Raw genomic sequence first — 19,947 nt, 5'->3', positions numbered from 1 at the left:
AGTTGTGTTATAATGGGTGCATTGTGTGCATTTGTGGCAATATTCTATTTTAAAAAGCTCTTAAACAAGAATAAATTCGCTTGTTTTGACATCGTGACACTGTGCGCGCTGATCGGAGCGGTGATTTCAGATATAGGCAGCCGCAAATAATTCATTTTCACACAAACAGTTCAAAAACATCTGAATTTAGCTCTTGGTGTGTTCTAATTGGTGAATTGTGTGATATCGCTTTAATATTTTAATTTTAAAAGCTATAAAACAAGAATAAACTCGTTTTTTTCTGAGCTCGTCATTCCACACTCTCATCCTCAGAGCGGTGATTCATCTCTCGTATTTCTCACGTATCACTGACCACACATCGATTATTAATGAGCCCTGACCTGATAATAATCATATATGTTGGTTTAGCTTGTCAGTGTGAATTAAATCCAAGTATTTATTTGTATTTTAACCGATTTAAAAGTGAAAATTAAAGAGAGTCTCCTCCCTTTTTTTTTCTTTTTTTTTGCGGGAATTGCACCTGTAGGGGCGCTATTTCTCTCAGACAATGGAAGTCTAAGCACACACACTCAAACAGAGGGACAGAGTGAGATGAGATGTCTGACAGTTTTTTTAATTTTCTGTTATCCATACAGTGTTGTAAAGTCATGAAACTATGCATATTTCCTCAGAATGACTTTTTCATCTGTATGAAAAAAAGTTTTGAAGTGTTTGGAATTTAAAAATGCAGGAAAATTGATAATTCCATTTTTACTGTCATTTAAAAAAATTACTACGACAAAACCGTTCAAGCTATCCAAAATCCATTGGCAATTTAAGTTCATCAATGTTTTGGCATCATGTAGACAAAGTTTGGTGTGTATAGTGTTACTCTCCTCTGAGCAGTATACATTAATTCACAGCTAAATGAAAAAAAAATCCACATTCAAATCCAAATAGCCGACTTCCTGTTGGTCGTAGCTGATGACTGTAAATTAGAAAGTTGTCCGTCTTGATAAGAAAAATTTTTGTACCGAGTTTGGTGTCTGTAGCTAAAACTAACCCCCCCACTTTTGACAAAAGGTGGCGCTATAGAGTGCCTCTTCCACGCCCTCTTATGAACTTTTGCCAGTGTCTAGTTATCATAAATACTGATATGTGTTCTGAGTTTGTTGAAATTCTAAGCATGTTATATGCCTCAAAATCACCTGAGAAGTAGTCCAGTTTGACATGTTGCCACGGCAACAATATTTTTAGATATCGATATCCCCCCAGCAGATTTATATCAGCTGTGTTTTAACATTATTCTGATGAAGTTTGAAGCTAATCGAGTAAAAATAAGATGCTGAAATCAAAGCATTTTGAAAATGACACACTTCCTGCTGCCAGTTGGTGGCGCTATAACTTTGACTCCTAATAGTCACATATATGCGATCGACCTCATACAATGAATAATCTGATGAAGTTTGATTAAAATCAGGAAATGTATGTGGATGGTATTAGACACTTCCTGTTTCTCATTTCTCGCCATAATTTCAGTGCCTCGCCACGAGCAAACCGTTCGAGATATCAAAAATCCCCTGGCAATTTTTCATCCCCAATGTCTTGAGATCACGTTGACCGAGTTTGGTGGCAATCGGCAAAAAAACCTATGACAAGTATTTCAAATTCCAGAGCATGCGCTTTTTACATAACTCTAAATAGCTGACTTCCTGTTGGGCGGAGCCTATGACAAGCAATACGAAAGTTGTTCGGCACGATGAGATCTATATGTGTACTGAGTTTCATATGAATATGTGCAAGTATGTGTGAGCTATACATCAACATTTCTGACTGTGATCCAGGGGGCGCCGTAGAGCCCCTGTGCCACGCCCGGGCCCCAGCCTCTGCAGGCTCCTAAAGGCCACAGATTGCAAAGTGTGTGCAAATTTTCAAGAGTTTTTGAGTATGTTAAGGACCCCAAAAGCCCCCACAACTTTGACGACAAATATTAATAATAAACCCCAAATAGCCAACTTCCTGTTGGGCAGAGCCTATGATATGCAATACGAAAGTTGTTTGTATTGATGAGTTCTATATGTGTACCGGGTTTCGTACGTCTACATGCAAGTATGTATGATATATGGCCCTCCATATTCCAGGGGGCGCTGTAGAGCCCCTGTGCCACGCCCGTGTATCAGTCTCTGCCTGGCCCTAATGGCCGCAGGTTCCAATGTGTGTGCCAAGTTTCAAGACTTTTTAAGCATGTTAAGGGCCCCAAAAGCCCCCGAAACCTTGAAGAAAAATAATAATAATAAATAATAATAATAATAATAACAAATAATCCTAAGGAAAACAATAGGGCTCTCGCCCTCCAGGCTTGAGCCCTAATAATAAAAAACAAAGCAGATACAAGAGGGTCCTCGCACCTCGGTGCTCGGGCCCTAAAAACAAAGCAGATACAAGAGGGTCCTCGCACCTCGGTGCTCGGGCCCTAATAATAATAATAATAATAAACAAAGCAGATACAAGAGGGTCCTCACACCATCGGTGCTCGGGCCCTAATAATAAAAAAACAAAGCAGATACAAGAGGGTCCTCGCACCTCGGTGCTCGGGCCCTAATCATACAGAATTAGTTATTTTGAAAATCCAAAAATGCACAAAGTTTCCTGTGAGGGTTAGGTTTAGGTGTAGGGTTGGGGTAGGGCAATAGAAAATACAGTTTGTACAGAATAAAACCCGTTATGCCTATGGAGAGCCCCATAAACCACATATACCAACATGTGTGTGTGTGTGTGTGTGTGTGTGTGTGTGCAAGACAAGTGTGGGATGAGAAATGCTGTTTTATACATAGATTCTTAGAAATTATTTGCATTAAATACTTAGAAACACATCTGGGGACATAGTTGGATATCTTAATGTTGAATATGAATATGCATGAGTGTCATTCAGGGCCGCACTCTGTCACCATTTCTTGCAAGAAAATAAATATTCAAAAAACGTTTTTTTTTTTTTTTTTTTTTTTTTTTAGGTTTAATTTATTTATTGAGTTGTACTCAAACCTCGGCTTATTTTCTTTCAGTTTATTTACCAAGGCAATATTTTTTATTTTAATTTAAGTTTCTTAAGTTCATGTTTTTCATCTAATATTTATATTTTGCTTTCCAGCTTTATTTAAATACCAAAAAATTATAGGTATAATTTTAGTTTTAGTTAACGATAACAACACATGTCCCAATTTTTGTTTGTTCACAACTTTACTTGTGAATCAATGTGAGTTTGAAATTCACTTGTTGCTAAACTAGTGTAGTGCTACCCCAATGTATAGCACACATAGATGTTCTGTAAAATAGTTAATTTTATCTTAATTGAACTTCATTGAACTTTTACTGAGCTCTTTACAAGACATTCTGGGATTGCATAACCTACTTTAAGTTGCTGTTATAGGCACCTCAGAGCTCACTATAGCTTTGGCAGCAGAAAGCCTTTTAAAAAGCGAGTAGCCTATATCAACACTTAAGAGCACGGGTTTGTCAAAGCATTTCACAGAGTTTGGTGATATTTATGGAGTGATGAATAGTCTGCATTGATGCTCCAACTGCTTTACAAAGAGGCAGATCTGATGTGAAAATTTGCCATAACACTTCGCTTGAGTTGACATTCATATTCAATGGTTGTTTAACTAGGGATGTTTACACAAGTGCATGTCATTCATTTTCAACCGAGGTTCAACCTATTGCGAAAGTGCATTACATGGTGCCATGAGCACATCAAAACAACTGAAACGAGATACAATTAACAAGCAAACACCTGCAATGATCTATACTGCGCTGTGTGAACAATCCCTCCTAGATATGATTGACTGCATAAGCAAATAGAAAGATGTAAAGACAACGTGCCTTTGTGTTACAGTCCTCTGACATCTAGGATGTTCTAGAGCTTTCCGTAGATAAAATCTATTGCAGATTCTTTTTCACAGTCTCCCGTCAATACGAAGGTTTAATTGATTTAGAAATAATCTGACTGTTAAAGGCGTGTTAATAACATCTTCCATAGTTGCTTACTTGACAGCATCATATCAACAGTGCTGAATTCCTAAAGGCTTCATCTAATCTCTATGTGCTGTTTGCATTCGGAGGTTGCAGAATGAACAGGCTGATACACGTAGTGACTCCAATGACAAGACAATGAGGGATCTGATAGGATCTGAGTCAGACGTGATTAAACTACTGTAGAAGCGAGTAAATCTCAACCAGAATATAAGAAGAATTTTACTTTTTGTCCGGAAAATGTAGTATTGCTCATGTAAAATTCACTGCCAGTATGACATAGTGGTCGCCAGGGTGTCGCTATCCGAATAGTAAGGGCCTTCTGATTGGTTGTTTTCATTTTCAAGTGAAAATTGTAATTGTGATTGCTAAGAAAAGTAACAGCATCCCTCTTCTCAACAATCGTCCTGAAGTCAGTTGGGTTTTTGTTTAAATAAAATAAGCTCTTTGTTTAACAAATGCTCAATATATTTATTCTACAACAAAATACATTGGAAATTCTTGTACTTGTCTTGAAAAAAAAAGGTCACTAAGTGCTTAAAGGGGACTATGAAGTGCTTTATCGTATTAAGAATGCTTGACTTACGAAAAACACTCTTAATGACAAATGTTTGTTCAATGCCAATAAAAAGGTATTCTGAAATGCTACATACATAATAAAATAGAAAAGAAATGAGCTGTTTTCAGCCTTGCCATCAGGTCTGCCAGCCCTGCGGTCCCACAGCAGGCCATGGAGACCATTTATATGCAAATACATCTGACAATTTCAATGTGTTCACATAATAAAAGACAGACGTTTGATCAAGACGAATTTCAGATCAGAGTGTTGAGGTCTCCAGTTGCGTCTTTTCATCTGACATAAACGCTCAGAACCTCCTCTCTCCTTTTCTGTCTCCTTTCTTACGCTTCGCGCACTTTGAGCTTCATTTATATTGCGCTGAGATTCACACATTTATCTGCAACTGAGAACAATAAAATAAATTATGTTGATGCATTGTTGGATATAGTTGTTTAAACAAGTCTCCTTTAACTTACATTTTCTACTGAGAAAATGACCAAAGGCTGAAATTAAAGGTCTCACTAATGAACATTTGGAATTAAATTCTCCTAAAACCAAATAATCTGAGCCAAATTTCTTCCAAATGTGAGATAGATATTTCCAAATATTCACACTTCTCCCTGGCAATAATGAAATTCCTGACTCGCAATGTGCCATTTGTAGGGGGGAAAAAAGATAATGTGTCGTATTTTTTTTCTAATATATTGTCTCAGGTTCATGTCATATAACATCTCAAATCATATCAGTTTTTTTTTTATGAAATTCAAACATTAAAAATATCATTTTGTCACTAATGCTGCCTCAGTGCAAACAGTAAAATGGAGCCTGAGTGATGGATTGATCATGTTTTCCATTAGATATAGCACAGAATAAATATTAAAAAGTACACATTTAAAATATGAAATACAACTAGTGAAATGTAAGCTCTCTGATGTAATCGCACGATCAGTGTTTCAACCTTAGAAAATGACAATAAATCAGCTTAAAATTGTTAGATGCGCCAGATCATAAATGCGTTTAATTAATTACATTTTTATTAACTTTATAAACTTGTAAATTGTTTGCAATCTTTAGAGTAGATTTTTCTCAAAAACAAAAAATTAAACCATTTAAATTATTTTCTAGAAGCTTTCCCCCATTTTATTCATGTCATGTGACTCAAAATCATGGATCAGCCAGTTAATGTATATGTTCATGTATGGCCTTACTACAAAGTCAGTTTGACAATATATTTATTCATGAGTAAAGACATATTTGATGCCGACAAACACGTTCAAATTCAGTGTTTGAAAATCTACGACAGAGATTTTACATTTAATAGCTAAAAATGCAGACCACGTGTTATGCTGATATCTTGCACCTTTTTAAATATGAGATTGTGGACCCTATGGTGGCTCGCACATCTTTCAATTGAACCTGAGCCTGTTTGGAATTTCAATTGGATAAAATGGAATCAATTCACTGGGAGTGTTAATTTGCACATTTTGATTAGTCCAATTCCTCAGAGCTGTTCCCAATGAATACAAACCACGTCTGAAATGCTAAGTAATGCCATCACCTTTCTCATTACCATACCAAACAGACATGAGAGGAGGGCAAGGGGTTTGTACACATCGACCTGTAGCACTTAAGGGTTTTGTTAACTCTGAGGAATACCAAAGGCCATTTTAGGTGAGTCAATTCTCTCTGCGGCAATCTTGGTCAGTTGTTGTCAAGCCTCTGTCCCAAATGCTGTCCTAAAATATGCTAATTTCTTAAAGGAATAGATGATCAAAACATGAAAGACTGCTGAAAATGTACTTTCCCTCAGGCCGTGCAAGATGTAGAAGAGTTTGTTCCTTCATCAGAACAGATTTGGAGAAATGTAGCATTCCATTACTTGCTCACCAATGAATCCTTTACGGTGAATGGGTGCCGTCAGAATGAGAGTTCAAATAGCTGATTAAAACATGACAGAAATCCATAAATACTCCACACGACTCCAGTCCATCAGTTAACGTCTTGTGAAGCTGTGAGAAAAGCTACGTGAATGTAAAAAATTATAATGATAATAATAATAAAACAAAATAAAACCCATCATTAAGGCATTTTAGTTGTCTCTTCTGGACAAAATTCTCTCTTTTTTTTTTGATGAACTATTCCTTTAATACTGAATACAATGCATGAAATCAAACTTGTGTAGCTAGAAGAGTCTACGTTCACATATATGTTTTTAGGGCATACACATTTAAATGTTCAAGACTATTATGCAAATACACATTATGGTGCTTCAATAAAGCATTGCATTCCCAATGCATTTCTAATGTGAAGCAGGGCCTTCTACAGTGAAATCTAAAATAGTTTCCTCTGAAAATTCCAGTGTGCTTTAGCAAGACCTAAATTCATTAAGTCTCTGTATCAAAGGCCAAGTAGATCAATGGCAGAGAATAGCTTCGGGTGTGTACGGCGAATGCTCCTTAATCACCTCTCCCAGTTTAAATCAACTTAGCACCATGAAAGAGACTCAGGCCTTTAATGACTAGACTTTGGTAACCGATTCAAATCTTTCTTAAGAGAAGCCAATCAAAGCCTCCGGCAAACTGCACACAAATCAGTTATTCCTGACAACACATCAATCAGTTTAAATATAGTTAGAGGGTCATCCTCATATGTTGATGACGAGAATAGACTTATGATATGTATTTTTCATTTTCTTTTGCTTATTTCCTTGTTCAAGCTTGTTTTATCCAGACTGCACTATTGCCTTTACCTGAATTATGTGCCAGCTAGAAGCTTGTGTTCTGCCAGTGTACTGCACATTATAGTGCCATCTCAAAGAGGCACAAAATCACTTTCACAGACTTTTACATGAACTGTTCCCTCCTGGTGGAATGGCCTGCCCAACTCAATCCCATCTTCAAGAATCGGCTAAAACGCATCACTTCCATCTTCATTTGACCCTCTAACTGTTACACTCTTTATTTTAATTCTAAGAAAAAGAAGAAAAATAAGATGAAAAACACTATAGCCTCAAATACTTGCACTTTCTATTCTTTTTCTATTCTTACATGTTTTCTCTGTGAAGAAAGAGCATCTAACAGCGGCATTCCTTAATATTTTTCTAATCTATTCTTTTTCTTTTTTTTGGCTATTTTAAAAAAATATTTTAGCACTAGCATTTATGTTTTCTTTTTATTTATTATAAAACTTATATTTACGGAGTTAGGCTAACCAAGACTTTTCACAGCACTTATTGCCCTTTCGTTGATTTTGATTGCATCTATTGTCCTCATTTGTAAGTAGCTTTGGATAAAAGACTAACTATAATTAATTTATGTATAAGGGAAAGCTGTAGGGTTATTTTGGGTTTTTAATATTTCCTATTTTATTTATATATATGTAAACATTTATTAGAACGTTATGAAATGTACTTCTATTCATCTGTTCATGCAAACAAAAGAGACTGAATTCTAGGAACTATAGAATCATTCGACTTCTTGTCGCTCATTGTTGTGACGCCTCAGCTAATAAACAAACCATAGAAACCCAGTACTGGTTTAGTAACACAACACCGCCCTCTGCCAGTCGCACAGCGCACTGTCATTGGGCTCTACTGCAGCCACGTCCTGTCAATCATCAGCTAAGCCCCTCCTACCGTCAGCCCCCCTGCACCACTTCCTCTCAATCACTAACCAAGCTCCTCCCACCCCCAAATTTTGACTGTAAACATCCCGCCGAGAGCGCGCGCCATCTTTGTCGGATTCAATGAGAGGAAACGGTTGCTAACTTCTCTCCACAGGAGGGGAGAGAATAGACTTACCGTAATCAACACGGATAACATATTTTGAATGGTACGTTTTGGAAAATGTGTGTTGTTCCGGATAAACATGCTTGTTAAGTGGAATATATGAGCGGGAGGGTGAAATTTGACGCTTGCGTGCTGTTGCTAATCAACAGTTGGCTAATGCTAATTGCTAACGATTGCTTGAAAATAATTCGGCTTTGCAGGTATCGCTAAAATTGTAAGTATTATTGGTTTCTAGCTTGTTTTCGTTGTTCGTGAACCAGAAAAAATAAACTCTGTCACTTGCAGCTTAGAAGTAATATAGTTATATGTTATTTTATGGTTAAGTAGCGCAGCCTGCTAATCAACAACTTAGCCAAACGCTTGGGTGAAAAATTATGTAACTCTTTAATAATGCATTTTCTATATTTCGCGTGTATTCCACCTTTTTGAAAGCTTTGCATGGGATAATACAGCGTTTTGGTGGCGGGCAACTATGTTTTAACGTTACCTCGCTTTTTTACGTTTTAATGTTGATGTAAAGGCGGGCAATCCTTTTAAATGCTATTAATAGAGTAATACATCTGACTAGTAAGTTAACTCAACTAAGTGAATAATTTCTACAGCTAAATCTAAACCGGTGTTTTTGGAGTCTTTCACACTATGGTTGGTTGTGCAGTATAAATTATGCATTATATCATTCTCGTGTATTCTGTATCTCAAAACTAATGAGTTGCCAATGGTTCTTAAAGGGTTAGTTCACCCAAAAATGAAAATTATGTCATTAATGACTCTCATACTGTTCCAAACCGGTATGATCTCCGTTCATCTTTGGAACACATTTTAAGATATTTTTAGATTTAGTCTAAGAGCTTTTTGTCCCTCCAATGAAAATGTATGTATGGTATACTGTCCATGTCCAGAAAGGTAGTAAAAACATCATCAAAGTAGTCCATGTGACATCAGAGGGTCAGTTAGAACTTGTTGAAGCATCTAAAATACATTTTGGTCCAAAAAAAAAATTACAACTTTATTCAGCATTGCCTTCTCTTCCACAACACTGCAGTGACTGCATAGACAGTATACCGTACATACATTTTTAATGGAAGGACAGAAAGCTTTCGGACTATCTAAAATATCTTAAATTGTCTTCCGAAGATAAACGAAGGTCTTACGGGTTTGGAACGACATGAGGGTAAGTCAGTAATGACACAATTTTCTTTTTTTTGTGTGAACTAACCCTTTAAATTGCTGCCTAGGTGGTCATCTTCCGGCGCATAGGTTTTGAGACATTACTATGGTCTTAAGTTTTGAACGAATGCTATTGTGTTTCTTTCCAGGTGTAGCAGAGAGATCTCGGGGAGCTTTGACCAGACACCAGGGCAATGTTTTACGCCCACTTTGTCCTCAGTAAACGTGGGCCGCTGGCCAAGATCTGGCTGGCGGCCCATTGGGACAAGAAGCTGACAAAAGCACACGTCTTTGAATGCAACCTGGAGAGCAGCGTGGAAAGCATAATTTCACCAAAGGTACGTCTTTAACGCTGCTGCTTGTTTTCTTTTGGATAGTGTGTGTCAATGCATATGTGAATTGTGTTTTGTTACTGTTAAAATAGGTGAAAATGGCTCTGCGTACATCTGGCCATCTTCTCTTGGGTGTGGTGAGGATCTACCATAGAAAAGCCAAATATCTTCTGGCTGATTGTAATGAAGCGTTTATCAAGATTAAAATGGCTTTCCGCCCAGGTAGTGAAACTGAACGCACATTTGAGTGAAATCTAGAGATTTCAAAGTCACCTGGGTTTGACTGTCTGTATTTATTAGAATGCACTGTGTTTTGTAGGAGTCGTTGATCTGCCAGAAGACAACCGTGAGGCTGCATACAACGCCATCACCTTACCAGAGGAGTTCCACGATTTTGACCAGCCCCTTCCTGATCTGGAGTAAGAAACACTTGACGTCTTCTGTTATTCTTAACACAAAATGTTAAGTGTATGTTAAGACCTAGGCAGTATATGAAATATTTATATTGTAATTGGTGTCACTTTGCTTGCTGTATACAACCTCACAGTGGTCCTAGAATTTTAAAAACATCTATGTGAAATTCTTCCAGGGTAAGTGACTCCTGCTGAGTCTGACTGCGTTTATGATTTATGGATATAATTCCTCTATTTCAGTGATATAGATGTAGCACAGCAATTCACCCTGAACCAGAGCCGTGTTGAAGAGATCACCATGAGGGAAGAAGTAGGAAACATCAGTCTCATGGCCGACAATGACTTTGGTAAAAACTCAAAAGATTTTCGTTTTTATCAATATTTCCCAACAGGTCTGAAATATATTTGTGTTGGTTTATTTTCTTTTTTTGTGCACTTCCATTCAAATACATTAATTAGCCATTTTCTATATTAAAACTAGGGGTGCTCTGATAATGATTTTTGAGGCCGATCACAGAAAGCTGTAACATGCAGCTTTTCACTTCACAAGTTAACTGATGAACTGTAGTCTTGTGGATTATTGTGATACTTGGATGCCCCATCTGAGCAGTCTGTGTACTAATTCTAGTGTATTTATTCATTCTAGTGAGTCACCTGATCAATGTTCTACTTATCTTAATGCTGGTAATGTCATATCAGGTGACTTTGGCATGGATGACCGTGAGATAATGAGAGAAGAGAATGCTTTCGAGGTGGACATCATCCATGGATCCTCTGCTGCCACCCTTCTTATGGAAGCTGAGCCTGGTCCCGCTCACCTCCCTGAGAAATCAACCAACCTTGACTATGACGACTTTGGGGACAACAACCTGGAAAACAGTGATGGTGGAATTCTGAGTAAGTTCCAATTTATTTGACTTGTGTAGTGTTTCAAATGATGATGTGATGCTAAACTTTGTGTCTGCTCAATCTCAGTGGAGGATGGTGGTGGTATATTCGATGATCCTCCTACTATCACAGACAGTGTGATGATGCCTCAAGACCACGGCGATGATGACGACGACTTTGATGCTTTTTCTCGTACGTAAATCTGACACAGTTTCTTAGTTATAGCTTGTCTCTATAAAATAACTAGAAATGTGAATTATGCCATATCAAGTTTTTATTAAAATATACAAATCAAGAATTTTTGTGTCTGTGTTAATTGCCTATGTTACAAAATCAAATTTCCTGGAAAATATTTGATATCATCACTGATAACTAAGTAATTTGTTTAATCCAAATCAAATATTTGATATTTCTTGACAACTTCAAAACATGACTTAATCCTACAATTTCAAGCACTTTTTTCAAGATTGTAAAATATTTGGTTACATTTAATGTAAATATTTTACATTTACATTAAGTTAGTGTTTGGCTAAGGGTTAGTTGCGTGTAATTATACATTTTGTACTGTTATTATTATAGTAAGAAAGTAACAAGGATATTGTAAAATAGTGTAATAAACTGGTGTAAGTAACTTATTCTATGATGAATTATTGAGCAAGAAATAAGTATTTGAAATGCATTTAGTTTTTTTGTTGCATTTTTAAACAAATATGAACAGCAAATACAAGTGTGAAGTCTTTTAATCTCATAACGTGTCTAAATGATCATTTCAGCTGCTGTCGGTCCTGACAGTCCAGACTCTGGACCAGTGGAGCCTCTTCCCAACACCACAGACCAGACAGAACAGACCACTCTGGTGCCTAATGAAGACGAAGCTTTTGCTCTGGAACCCATCGACATTACTGGTAAAAATGAACAAAAACATTACATTGAATTGAATGATCAAATTTCAGTCTAACAGCTTGTTTCAACTATGTATATTTTGATTTTTGTGGCCTGAATATTAATGCAACACTTGTGATCTGTTCTCAGTGAAAGAGACCAAGGCTAAGAGAAAGAGAAAGCTCATTGTGGACAGTCTGAAGGAGTTGGACAGTAAGACCATCCGCGCTCAGTTGAGTGACTACTCTGATATCGTCACCACGCTGGATTTGGCTCCTCCTACTAAGAAACTGATGATGTGGAAGGAAACTGGGGGTGTAGAGAAGCTGTTCTCATTGCCTGCACAGCCTCTCTGGAACGGCCGACTGCTGAAGGTGATGGTTGATCTCACGTCACTGTAACATCAGTTTCAGGGCTAAGATAAAGGGAAATGCAGGGCATAAAGTTCTCTGGCACCGGTGTGCAGCGTTTGGATTCTGGCTACCAATGGAATGAGAGGAGCACAGCTTTTACTCTGAACCGGACTAATATTACTAGCCAATCAGATTTTTTTGCTCTTATAAACATGACAGTGTGCATTATCTCACCAGATTTATGTAAATCATTTATAAACCTTTGCCAACACAGGAAAATACATGAACCTGTTTCTAAATGTGACATTTACTATACATCGTGATTTCAAAATAAGTTTCTGAGCTTGCATGTGGCCAAATATTAAGATTAAATTGATTTAAACATAGTTTAATCACACTGTAAAGTGAAACATCACCAGGCCATTAGCAGCCTCTGCAGGGATTTGTTATAATACTTGATAACTTCAGTTGGTTATGTTCATATTATGTATTGGCATATTTTAACAGTTGTTCAGGAAAACCATGTAATTACTTGGTTTTAATGTTTTATTTGAGCTAATTATTATTGCCTCATCGTTAGTTTACATATAAATAGTCATACTAAAGACTGGCTTTCACTTAGGTCTGTTTGTTACAAAAAATATCAGACTACTCAGTTGTTAAAAATAATCAGTAGTTTACTTGATTACCCCAAATATTAATTAGATACAGCCCTAGATTAATTCTATTTTTAATTTGTTATTAAAAGACATATTTTGTCATTCAAAATTTCTGAAAAGTAGTATTAAAGTATTGCCTCGTTTTAGTGAAACATTTCTTTATTTATATAAGTGTATTGTCACACCCCTAGTGTCGATAAGCAGTGATATAGCTCCTATTTTCCTATTTAATGTCTGAAATAGCTTTCAATCTTCAGGTCAACTATATATTCATGGGGAAAAAATCAGTTTGAATAAAGAAAGTGACAACTTTGCCAAAGTATCCTTTCAAATGTTAAAGATGTCACAGTCATTGTGATATCAATGTGTTGCCCTGCCCCTGGAAATACGTTTTTTTTTTGCTTTAACCCCTGAAAATGTGTCTGTTGTAGATGTTTACTCGCTGCTTGACTCCACTGGTGCCTGATGAACTGAGGAAGAGGAGGAAGGGAGGAGAGGCCGACAGCCTGGAAGACTTCCTGAAGGAGCTGGAGAACCCAGAAGTGCCTAGAGAAGAGGTGCTGGGTCACAGGAGTGACGTCATTGGTAAGCTTTTGACTTTCTGTTGAGTGGCTATATAAGAAAGACTGCTGTAGCTTAACAGACGGGTTTTCAACTGGGCTCTGGGGACCACACGTGAGTGAGAGGTGTGAACAAGTAAAATACGTTTAACTGAATAAAAAGTATTCAAGTTATACGGATGTAAAATAGATCTAATAGTACAGTACTGTAGTAATTAGAGAACATGATAATGCAATTGAAAATAGAAGTGGGTGAAAATGTTAAATTAAAAAGATTTAAAAATGTTTACAGTGGATAATAACAATATTTTTAAACATATAAAAAACAAAAATAGATTTCAAATACATCTACCTGTAAAGTACGGAGTCGAAAACTCATAATGAAATATTTCCCCAAATAATATCTGCTCTGAGTGTGTGTCCACGCTGCGTGTGTGTCCACGCTGCGTGTGTGTCCACGCTGCGTGTGTGTCCACGCTGCGTGTGTGTCCACGCTGCGTGTGTGTCCACGCTGCGTGTGTGTGAGCACTTTGGATGGGACAAATGCACATCACTAATTCAGAGTATGTCACCTTACTTGGCCACATGCCACGTCACTTTCATATTGATGTGTGTTTGTAATTTTGTAATTTATTTAAATATCCATATAGTATTTATTAAAATGTTCTAGTTTTATTACAACTTAAGCTTAACAAAATTGGCAATTATTTATTATTATTATTATATACAGTTAACATTACATTTTATTTCAAGTAACAAAAACTCAATATTTTTTCTTGGTTTTATGGTTTGTCACAGTCGTTTGAAAGCCTCAAGTGAAAGTCTCCTACTTGTGCCCTACAGATCAGACCATCATGGAGGAGCCCAGTATGCTGCAGGCTTCCTCTATGGAGGGCAGCAGAACTGCTCTGGATGAGTCCATGATGCCGCCTCCATCTCGCCCGCGTGGAGCCAAGCGCAAGACACTTGAGAAGGATGCAGCTTTGCCTGTAAGACAACCAGACAATCATTCTGCTTTAAGGGTGTGGAATGAAGCCTAATGGTGATCAATTGTCATTCCAGCAAATGGGAGTGTTGGATCAGACGCTTCAACCCGTGGATCAGTCAATACTTTCCCAACAGCTCGACATGCCCCAGGTGGATCTTCCTCCTGAGGACAGCACTAACCTCTCGACACTGGTACCAGAGCTGGACCTATTAGATGACAAAAACAAGGAGAAAGACAAGGAAGACAGTGATGAAGAGGTGAGACGTTTGTCACTGACAGGTGGAAGAAAATAAATATGTAGAGTACTATGATATGTGACTTCTTATAGAATCACAATTCTGAGTTTATCACTCACAATTCAGACTTTTTCCTCACAATTCGAAGAGTTTATATCTTGCTATTCTGACTTTATTTTCCAATTCTGAGAAGAAAAAAGTCAAAATTCAGAATTGTGACTTAATATCTCACAATTCTTGTAAAAGGAGGGAAAAATACAAGATAAGTCAGTCTATCTCTCAATTTTATTTTATTTTTTCTGTGAATTGCGAGAAAAGTAAAAATTGTGTGAGGGGGGGAAAAGTAAACATTTTTTTTTTCTTCTTTCATATGTTATTGATAATTGTTCAATGTGCTTTCAACAGGGTGAGGAGGGACAAGGAGGAGACCAGGATCAAGAAGAGCGTCGATGGAACAAGAGAACTCAGCAGATGCTTCACGGTCTTCAGGTTTGTATTTGGACCATGAGATATGTATATGTTCATAAGAAAAGTGTTCAAAGCATGTTTCCTCATTTTCTTCTTTGTTTTGGCAGCGCGTGGTGGCTAAAACTGGAGCCCAGTCCATCAGTCTGCTCGAGCTGTGCAAAAACAACAACAACAAACAGGCTGCGGCCAAGTTTTACAGCTTCCTGGTGCTGAAGAAACAGCAGGCCATCGAGCTGACGCAGACCGAGCCGTACAGTGACATTATCGCCACGCCAGGACCGCGGTTCCATATTGTATAGATGCATACTCTTTATTATTTTATTTTTTTGTAGTTGTATTTAATAGTTCTGTTTTGCTACTGTTGCTTTTTGTATCAGTTTTTGTCCTTTGGGACCAATTTTAAAGGAGATCATGAAGACATCGTACCTACATAGGTGTTATTTGGTAGTACATGTTGGACCTCCATATTGTCAAAACCATTGGGATTTTTCAGTTTCACTAATTGCTTTTTTTTCTTCCATTGTTCTGTTTTTATTTTCCTTCATAAGCGTTATCCCAGTAAGTTTACATTTGTAGTAGAGTTAGTTATGTGTACATTTTAACTTTTTAATAATGTCACATTTAAGAGACAAAGGTTTATTTTTTTGAAACCCAAGTGGATTTAACAACACAATAGTTCAATGTTTTGTATCTCTCTTTTAATGGCAATTATGATTTTTAAAGATTTGTTAAACTCCTGCATACAATTGGAATTTTTATGCACTTGTGATTAAATTTTGATACTGATTTGAATTTGTTTTTCATTTGACCATTTTTCTTTAGTATTTGTATAGATTGGGATCTATGGTGTTTAACAAAAACCATAGAGCCTTTTTTATTTATTTTTTTTAAAGCATTTTTCAGAAAGAGCCACAGGAAAATTATTATTATTATTTTAATTGACGACAACAAATGAACAAATAACAAGCTGCAATATGGAATTAACTGTACTGTGAGGTTGAGTTACCACCTAAAGAGCATGAATATTTTTTTTTGTGTATGTGAGTGAACAATGGACAGTTCTTATGTAGACTGTTTAAGTGAATACTAATTAAGTTGGCCATATTTCTCTCACACAGTGAATCGCTTATTTACATCGTGTCTATGCTTGCTTGCTTCATTATAATGAGAGGATTCGTGAGTTTGTGGAACTGGAACTTGAAAAAAGAAAACCTGGAAGATTCCTCTGATTAGCTGCAAGAACACTTTCTAAATCTGAAACCCGGTCTTGTGGTGTGTAGGCATAATGCAAATTGGTTTTGTGTTATTAATTAGTTTATCTAAAATGTTAAATTCTTTATTGGTGTCATGGTTCCAACGAAGTTTGTAAAAGTATGGAATTTGATTTAAGTGGTTTCCAGGGCTGGAAAAATATGAGTGGAATAAGAAAGAGTATTGAAAAATATTAGCCTTTCCAGATTGCTGTGCCTATTTGGTTTTCTATTAATCTAAATAATTGTATTGTACAATAAGTTTAATCACGGCAGCTGTTTAGTGATTCTTTAGTGATTGTCAAAGGTGCACTTTTTCATTAAGCAAATATGTAGGTTATATTTAAAAAAAAAAAGATTCTCAGGATCAGTGGCGGCTCTAGACAAATTTTACTAGGGGGGCCAAGGAGGGGCCAGTGTTTAATCAGGGGCACATTAAAAATGGCAACATATTTTATTTAAATGTAATGCAAATAAATACAAAAAGTTATTCTTGAAAAAATCTACACAGTAATTTTACACAATCTAAACATGTTAATAAAAACAAATTACTATTAGTCCTCTTATAAAATTCAATCAGGCAATCATTTCACAATTTAATATTTATATATGAATGTCAAGAATTCAGAAGTGTATATATTTATAATGCTTACACTACACAGAAATAATATACAATTAAATTATGTTTATTTTAAATGTATTGTGCAGGCTAAAAATATAATAAGCTTTTAATAATCTTTCAGTGCGCAAAACCATGATAATATGAAACGCTTCAAAACTGAGCTCACAAAGTGATTTTAAGCATTCATAGTCAAATCCATGTTGAAGTGTTCAATGGATTTTTGTTGCAGTGTGTCTTTCCAGTAAAACAAAAAAAACATGATGCAAATGCAAAAACAAAGTCCTCAAGACGTTGAACCAGAAGAGTTGGGCTTTTTGCTCCACGATTGTTTATTTACAGCACAGCAGACAAATGTGAACCACACACCAAACAAGGTATTGTAAGTACATGGCCATGTACTCACACTCCGAATTTAACTCACACAATGATCGTAAATGTTTGCTTTTCTACAGATCAAGAAAAAAATAACTATAAAATTAGAGCTCTCTTTCATAATACCTAATTGGAATAGAATTGTGGAGAATATACCTTGGGAGAAAGTATGGACCTTGCCTCATAGATAACTGCTTACCAACAAAGTAAAATAAATAACATTTAAGTTATTTCACAAATGTTACCCAACTAAAGTTAGACATTGACGCGAGTTGCTGTTTTTGTCATTTTTCTGAAGAAGTCTTCATTCATTTATTTTGGCAATGCTTCTACACTGAAAAATTTTGGTCAGACTTTTTGCCATTTATTCAGTGTTATTTTGTAAGTGACTTCTCTTTGTTTTCATTTGGATTGTTTGACCATTCAAAAGAGAATACTCGAAAATATTACATAATTAATTTATGTTTCCTGTTGGCTAAATTTCACATTTAGCTATAAACAAAAGTTTACTGGCTATAAAACTCTTTTTTTATTATTCAAATTGGACTTAGACAAGTATGTGGAAACTATACCACATCCCAACTTCAGAGCGGGTTCGCGAATCATTTGAGTCATCGTAATCATTTGCGTCATTTGAGTCAAATCGCACTTCAGAGCGGGTTCGTGAATCATTTGAGTCAGATCGGGACTTCAGAGCGGGTTCGTGAATCATTTGAGTCAGATCGGGACTTCAGAGCGGGTTCGCGAATCATTTGAGTCAAATCATGACTTCAGAGCGGTTTCGCGAATCATTTGAGTCAGATCGGGACTTCAGAGCGGGTTCGTGAATCATTTGAGTCAGATCGGGACTTCAGAGCGGGTTCGCGAATCATTTGAGTCAAATCATGACTTCAGAGCGGTTTCGCGAATCATTTGAGTCAGATCGGGACTTCAGAGCGGGTTCGCGAATCATTTGAGTCAAATCATGACTTCAGAGCGGTTTCGCGAATCATTTGAGTCAGATCGGGACTTCAGAGCGGGTTCGCGAATCATTTGAGTCAGATCGGGACTTCAGAGCGGGTTCGCGAATCATTTGAGTCAGATCGGGACTTCAGAGCGGGTTCGTGAATCATTTGAGTCAAATAATGACTTCAGAGCGGGTTCGCGAATCATTTGAGTCAGATCGGGACTTCAGAGCGGGTTCGCGAATCATTTGAGTCAGATCGGACTTCAGAGCGGGTTCGTGAATCATTTGAGTCAAATAATGACTTCAGAGCGGGTTCGCGAATCATTTGAGTCAGATCGGGACTTCAGAGCGGGTTCGCGAATCATTTGAGTCAGATCGGGACTTCAGAGCGGGTTCGCGAATCATTTGAGTCATTTGAAAAGTTTACAGCTTTTAAAACGTATGTGATCAAAATAAAAGTCATTTTATGCAAATCCACAGACTTTTTATCTACAGATCAAGCATTATAATTGTGAGTATATAATATTGGAGAGAGTTTTACCATGCATCCTGCTGTAAATTGACGAGGTGTGCGCCATTTGAATAGTGAATGGAGAATGATTGACAGCTGCAGAGGAGGGAAAACAAGGTTTCCGTAAACTTTAATTTAATGATGTAAATAGTCTATTGTCCATAACATTAAGCTATGGAATTGCTTCAGATGACCAAGTCACCCAAACTGATGTGAAAAATACGCGATGTTTGCATCCATGAATATGATTAAGTCCCTAAGTGTTTGGGTGCGCTGCACTAATTTACCTGTGTAGAACGTTGCGTCACATTAGTTCCGCTTTTGGTACTCGCCCGTAAAATCATATTACTTTTTATTTTTTTCAGCACGGGGGTGGCCAGGGACATGTCTACAGAGGCACGGGCCTCCCTAGGCCTCTGTGTAGAACCGCCACTGCTCAGGATATTATTAGCACCACATTACATAGACATGACATTTTTTTTGGTTCGATTATATTTAATCCATTTGCAGAATTATCAAAGTTCTTTGTAGCAATCCCACAATGCAATGCTATTTTTAATTATTTGAAAACAAAAAAACTAAATATTTTTTTTCCGTTTGCGTGACGATAACTGCAGCATAATGACGGTTGACATCAATATACCACTGTTTCAAACGTTTACTTTTGCGTAATATCTATTGTTTAAAATGATTATGGTTAATAGTATGCAGTATGCACTGCTCACTACGCAGTAGTCCAGTAACTACTCTATTTTAAATACAGCCAATGCTCTGTATGTGGTCAGTTAACTTCTAGTGTGAGCTTCTAACTTATTATGTGATTAATATCGCAATGCAGTATCCGTGCTTTTAATTTTAGGACAAAAACGTCAGAATAACTAATTTAGGTCGATAAATCGCGACTCTTATTTTGACAAGGTAAAGGTCTTCTTCTTAAGTTTTCACA

General features: G+C 36.8%; 1 protein-coding gene across 1 annotated transcript; it reads left to right on the top strand.

The window, feature by feature from the left end:
- The first annotated feature begins 8,244 nt into the window (after window positions 1–8,244).
- LOC113059295 (double-strand-break repair protein rad21 homolog) lies at window positions 8,245–15,599 on the top strand. The gene is made up of 14 exons (XM_026227683.1): window positions 8,245–8,397; window positions 9,671–9,859; window positions 9,946–10,075; window positions 10,173–10,272; window positions 10,507–10,613; window positions 10,966–11,163; window positions 11,242–11,346; window positions 11,928–12,059; window positions 12,187–12,410; window positions 13,480–13,633; window positions 14,452–14,597; window positions 14,671–14,853; window positions 15,238–15,321; window positions 15,408–15,599. Exons 2-14 carry the CDS (start codon window positions 9,716–9,718, stop codon window positions 15,597–15,599), a joined length of 1,899 nt encoding a protein of 632 aa, XP_026083468.1. The 5' UTR covers window positions 8,245–8,397; window positions 9,671–9,715.
- Window positions 15,600–19,947: the final 4,348 nt, after the last annotated feature.

The sequence above is a fragment of the Carassius auratus genome, chromosome 41 (assembly GCF_003368295.1).
Source record: "Carassius auratus strain Wakin chromosome 41, ASM336829v1, whole genome shotgun sequence".
Taxonomy (NCBI): Eukaryota; Metazoa; Chordata; class Actinopteri; order Cypriniformes; family Cyprinidae; genus Carassius; species Carassius auratus.
The sequence above is the reverse complement of the archived record's forward strand: the minus strand, read 5'-3'. Positions and strand labels throughout refer to the sequence as shown.